Source organism: Hipposideros armiger, unplaced genomic scaffold, assembly GCF_001890085.2.
Source record: "Hipposideros armiger isolate ML-2016 unplaced genomic scaffold, ASM189008v1 scaffold_605, whole genome shotgun sequence".
In the NCBI taxonomy this organism is placed as follows: domain Eukaryota; kingdom Metazoa; phylum Chordata; class Mammalia; order Chiroptera; family Hipposideridae; genus Hipposideros; species Hipposideros armiger.
The window spans coordinates 205,476-211,493 of record NW_017731955.1 but is presented as its reverse complement, the minus strand read 5'-3'; the positions used below and the strand labels follow the sequence as shown (position 1 = coordinate 211,493).

Genomic DNA, 6,018 nt, shown 5'->3' with positions numbered 1-6,018 from the left:
CCCCTGTGAAAGGGTCGTTCGACCCCCAAAGGGGTCGCGACCCACAGGTTGAGAACTGCTGACATAGATCAATGGAACAGAGTAGAGAGCACAGAAATAAACCCATGCATACATGGTCAATTAACTTATGACAAAGGAGCTAGTTTGCTTGAATCTAAAATCAGGTTGATGGTACATTAGCAAATACTTTGAGAGAATTTATTAGTATGTGTTGATTATTCTAGTCTTCATTCCAAACAATCCAAGCTTTAGAAAATAAAATAAGGCAACATAACTTAACACATAAATTGTTATTGTTACCTCTAACAAAAGGTTTAAGAATCTTATAGGAATCTTGCCAAAATTGACAGATTAGCAGCAATCCCCTTAAAAATATGATGTTCCTTAAAAGTGAAGCTGTAGTTGTTTTTAAAAAGCAGTAGTCCAGCTTAGCTCAGAAGTGTAAATAAAGGAAGGGAAAGCTGGGTGCCTGGAGAAACTTAGTAAATAAGTAACAGAACTGATAACTGATTCCAACTTCCCTGTTCCTGATGGTAACAATAGGTCTTTAATTCCCACAGCCAGCCTATTAACAGGCATGTCAACATTTATAAAACTGAAGATTTACCTGGTCTAATCATAAAGACCATGTCACATAGACAGAGATCGAAAGGGGAAAAGTGAAAATGAAGACAACTGGTATATTAGGATGTAGAACTTGGACCAATTTACCCCTTTACAGTATTTTTCTTGCTATAGTATTGTTTATGCAACAAATTCATACATTTTTAAAAAGTATGACACACTGGAAGTGGTTCTGTGAAGAAAATTAAAGTATTTGCAAATTTGAAAACTAAGGCTGGTAGCTTTTCTGTTTAGAGCCAAAAACCATAGCACTTCCACAGCGTCCTGAAATAACACAAATAATATAAATAGAGATCAAGGAATAGCATATTATATATTCAGCCTATTTAAACTGGCCTGCAATCTAACAATAATTCATATTTGCTTTAGATAATTACCTCCCATTACCCCACCTATAAAATTGTGCCTTCCTTGTTCTAGTCTTGTCATGTCCTTCCAGCTCTCCATACCATCTAGCACAAAACTTAGTGTTTGGTAGGTCCTTGGTATAGCATTTGTAGATTTTACTTAACTAAGCTTATTTTCTTTATAATTTATCAAATCAGTTCCCTAATCTCTATGAGTGTATGGCAATGTGTTGCTCATTTATTAACAGTCAATTGTTAGTACGCCTGCACTAATAATATATGGGCAGCTTTTCATTAACTTTCATACTCTTTATACATTCAATCTTTTTTATGATAATATACAATATGCAAAAGAGAAAAATCAATCCTGTCGGTGGTGCTGGCAGTCCCATCCTTTTTTTTTAGCTGAGCCATCCTGCCACCTGTTGGCAGCTCAGTGGCAGCTCAGCTCAGGCCGGGCATCGAACCNAGTGTCACTGCAGGTAACCAAGAATATGTTCGAAAATTGTTAACAGAATTGAACTGGTAACCTTGTCACGACTTGAAGCAAAAAAAAAAAAAAAAAGGTAATTTCCGAGTTGGGAGGTATTTTATATTGAGTTTAAAACTGAGTACACAGCCTCTACTTCTATTCTAGAGGAGGCGGGGAGAGGAAGTGACTTAGCCTGAACAAAGCGTGAGTTGGCAGCAGGGACAGAGGTTGAAGCAGGAGCTCAGTAATCGGCTCCGCGGCTTTTACAACCACACAAACTTAGGCTGCGCGTCAGTACCGGTGCTACGATTGAAGGCGGCCAGAAAGCGCTACTGGCAGACCACGTAACGCCCTGTCCGCCCGGGTTCCTTTCTAGGGTAAAGATCGGTTAGTTTAAAGTTAGGGAAGGGAAAGGGCAGAGAGGAAAAACCCGTCTCCCCTCAGGCAAGCAGCTGTGGGCGCACACCGCCTCTGACATAAATCCGCCCTCCTGCTGCCGTCATCACTCCTGCTGGCCCTCCTGGGATCCCTCCCCCAGCCCACTCTCGAAACGAACTTGGTCTCTAAAATATAAGGAAAAAAGGGCGCAGGAACAAAGCGATCCCAAGCGAGCCCCCTCCGTTCCTGGCGCCCTTGGAGGTGGGCGGTCGTGGACTACCAGTCCCGACATGCCGCGCGCCGGCGGACCCTCGACCACCGCCACGCAGGCGACCCGAAGGTCGCCGGGACTCGTAGTTCCAGATCCGCGGCTCCAGGGGGCGCGGACGGCCGGACGCAAGGAGACAAGCCGGCGAGGCGTCCGGTCAAGACCTCAAGGAGCCTGCCAGCTGCCCAGGCCTCACCTCGACGATGCGGGCGCACTGGGTCCCCTTGCCGGCGCCAGGACCGCCGAGGACGAACACGACCAGCGGCTTCATGAGGCGGTGAGGGCAGGGGAAAAGCAGCCGGCGGGTCAGCAGCGGGAAGCTAAGGACCAGGACGTCCAGCAGCCGGATGCCGCAGCGGCTCAGCATACACCACGTCTCCGCCGGACACTGAGGTAGCTGACAGCAACCGGGCCGGCAGAGGCGCGGGGCGGGGCGGGGCGGTCCGAGCGGGCGCCGGCACAGCCCCGTCGCCGTGGCTGCCGGGGCGTCTGCGCCGCGGCCGGAAGGGGAAGGGCTTCCACTGCTCGTTCGGCGGCGGTGCCTGGGCGCCCCCTTTGAGAGGCCGCGCCCCTTCTCCTCCCTGCTCCTCTGCCGGCTCATTCTTCATTCAGTTCGCCGGTCCTTTATTCTGCGCCTCGTTGTGTCAGGCCTGCGCTGGAGTCTGGGACGTGACATACTGGAGAGGAGAACCCATTGTCTCCGTTCACAAGGAATTTAAATTCCTGCGGGGAGGCTGCGGACCTGAACAAGTCAACACACGAATAAGTAAAGAAATACAAAAGCAATAAGAGCTTTGAAGGGGGAAAAAATAAATAGCAAGAGATGGATGTAATTTGGGTAAGATAGTCAGAGAAGACCTCTGAAGAGGTGACATTTAAGCCAAGAGGAAAGCGCAAAACCAGGCAAAGACTGGGATACAGCGTCCCGCAAAAACAGAAAAGTGTGTGCAAAAAACCCAGAACCGGCTTGTGTTAAAAAAGACCAGTGAGACCAGAGCTCTATGAGTGAAGGAGAGAATAGAAGGTGGGAGTTAGGCTGATAGCAGGTCATTCAGGCCCTTTGGTTATGGAAAAGAGTTTGGATTATATTCTAATTGCAGTGGGAAGCCCTTTATAACTCCATTTCCCTGCCCCCTGCATGAAGGAAAAGTCTTAAGGGAGAAGAAATGGAGTCTAAGGAATGAGTCTTGGTGAACACAGACCTTTAAAAGTTTGAGAGAGGAGGAGGACCCTGAAAAGGAGGAGCTAGAAAGGTAGAAGGAAAACCATAAGAATGTGGTGGTCCAGCAAAGAGGAGAGTATTTGGGGTGGGATTGTGGTGATGTGCTGTAGTGGTGAACGTTGTGTTAAAAGCTTATAAGTACAGATAACTTGGATTTGGCAACAGGGAGACTAGACTTATGAACCCAAAGCAGATCACACACTGTATTTAATTTGAAGCTAGATTGAAAAAAGAGTAGATAGATGAGGAAATGAAATAGAATAAGGCGTCTCCCTGGAGAACTATGACCACAGTACATTGAGTATTTATAGTCCTATACCCTGCCCCTTACTTTCTGCCAACCAGGCTACTAATGAAAATACTATGTGAAAGGATATTTTAAAAAGTCAAACGCAGATACCCATCTCTGCCAAGGGAGTTATTCCCAGGAAGAACAAGACTAGGCAAAAGAACAGTGTATTATTTATTGGCTCTTTGGGTCTGTCCTGGTTATCTATTGCTATGTAACAACCCAACTCCAAAACTTAATGGCTTACAACAAGAAATGCTTGTGTGGGAACCTCACCTCCCCGCCCCCCCAACACAAACACATTTGGTGACCAGAAGTGTTCAGAGTGAGTTGCGTTGTAGTAGAGAGAGGAGACACATGGAAGAGTTTTTCCAGAACACCTATCTAACCACACCAGGCAGTCACATGGAGCCCAATCAAGGAGTCTAGGATTCATAAAAGACACCATGCTATTCTGATACTTAAACATTTAATCCCTCTGCTTGTCCACAGTGAAAGAAAGGTCTAACTTGTAGCACTTTGGTCCTAATCTCTTCCACCAAAATTCATTTTGTCTTAGTCTTATATTAGCGCTTCTACTCCTTGGAGGTGGCAGAGAAGCAATGAGTTCCACCTGGATGCAAACAACAGACCTTCAATAATAATATGCCTCAATAAATATACTGTATTGGATGTCACCCAGTAAAGGGCAATTTCTTATCTAAACCCACAGATTGAATCCATAGATTAAATAAATTGGATGAATATCTATTACAGATGAGAAAACTGATCTCAGAAAGATGTGTAACAAGAGCTATCCTCAAAACCCACTCCTACCCATATCAAGTACATTAGGTCTTTTGAGCATATATTCAGAGCATACGTACTATTCCCAGGGTATAGTTAATTTCCTACTAAACTCTCTAAGGGCTTCAGAAATAGAGCCTTGTCACCATTTATTTGTCCTATTTATTTATAATTGCCCTTAAGAGATAGATCATGATTTTCCCATTCTTGACCATGTCTCTTGGCTGGTATGTACTATTCATTTTTTATGATTCAGCTCTGATTTAATCTCCTCCATGAAGTTCTCTAACTTCCCAAGACGGGGTTAGGTGCCCCTGTTTTGTGCTTCTGCCCACCCCCACCCCCACCGCTCTACTCACTCGGTCCCTTGTTTACTTCTGTTGTAGCACTGTGGGTGTATTGTGTATCTCCATACTAGATTTAGAGTTCCTTGAATACAGGGACTATGTATCATTACTCTTTATACATCATGACAATGTATTATTGTTACAACATGATTGCCACAGTTCTTGGAAGATTTAGACTGAATCATGATGAAATAGAAAATCTGAACAGATTACTAGCAAAGAGATTGAATCAGTAATCAAAAGCCTGCCAACAAAGTCTAGGACCAGATGTCTTCACTGGTGAATTCTACCAAATATTCAAGAAGAATTAATACCAATCTTTCTCCAAAAAAAATAGAAGAGGGGGGAACTCTTCCAAATCATTTTACTAGGGCAATAGTACTCTGATACCAAACCAGACAAGGATGCCACAAAAAAAGAAAATTATAGGCCAATATCCCTGATGAACATAAATACAAAAATTCTGAACAAAATATCAGCAAACCAAATTCAACAATACATTGAAAGAATCATATACCATGATCTACTAACTTTATCCCACATAGTATTGGAAGTCCTAGCCAGAGCAATTAGGCAAGAAAAGAAATAGGCATCCAAACTGGAAAAGAAGAAGTAAAACTGTCACTGTTTGCAGATGACATGATTATTATATATAGAAAACCCTAAAGACTCCATCAAAAAACTGCTAGAACTAATAAACAATTCAGTAAAGTTGCAGGATACTAAATCAGTACACAAAAATCTGCTGCAAACTATCAGAAAGAGAAAGTAAGAAAATCCCATTTATAATTGCATCAAAAAGAATAAAATATATAGGAATAAATTTCACCAAGGAGGTGAAAGATCTATATATTGAAAACTACAAGACATTAATGAAAAAAATTGAAGAAGACACAAATAAATAGAAAGATATTCTGTGTTCATGGACTGTAAGAATATTGTTAAAATGTCCATACTACCCAAGGCAATATACAGATTCAATACAATCCCTATAAAAATTCCAATGGTATTTTTCACAGAAATAGAACAAACAATCCTAAAATTTGTATGGAATCACAAAAGACCTCAAATAACCAAATCAATCTTGAGAAAGAAGAACAAAGCAAGAGGCATGATGCTGCCTGATTTTAAACTATATTACAAAATTATGGTAATTAAAACAGTATGGTATTGTCCTAAAAACAAACACATAGATCAGCGGTTCTCAACCTTCCTAATGCTGCGACCCCTTAATACAGTTCTTCATGTTGTGGTGACCCCCAACCATAAAATTATTTTTGTTGCT

General features: G+C 42.7%; 2 protein-coding genes across 2 annotated transcripts in view; one reads left to right on the top strand and one right to left on the bottom strand.

Annotated features, from left to right (window-relative positions):
• The window catches only part of CMPK1 (cytidine/uridine monophosphate kinase 1), a 42,004-nt gene extending 39,423 nt beyond the window's left edge, over positions 1–2,581 (bottom strand). Inside the window, exon 1 of the mRNA XM_019624751.1 lies at positions 2,286–2,581. Within this exon, the coding sequence (XP_019480296.1) occupies positions 2,286–2,456 (171 nt within the window). The 5' untranslated portion in view covers positions 2,457–2,581. The remainder of the gene's footprint in view (positions 1–2,285) is intronic.
• STIL (STIL centriolar assembly protein) overlaps positions 2,412–6,018 on the top strand; it is a 62,601-nt gene continuing 58,994 nt past the window's right edge. The window contains exon 1 of the mRNA XM_019624748.1: positions 2,412–2,482. The gene's annotated coding sequence lies outside the window, so the exon portion shown is untranslated. The remainder of the gene's footprint in view (positions 2,483–6,018) is intronic.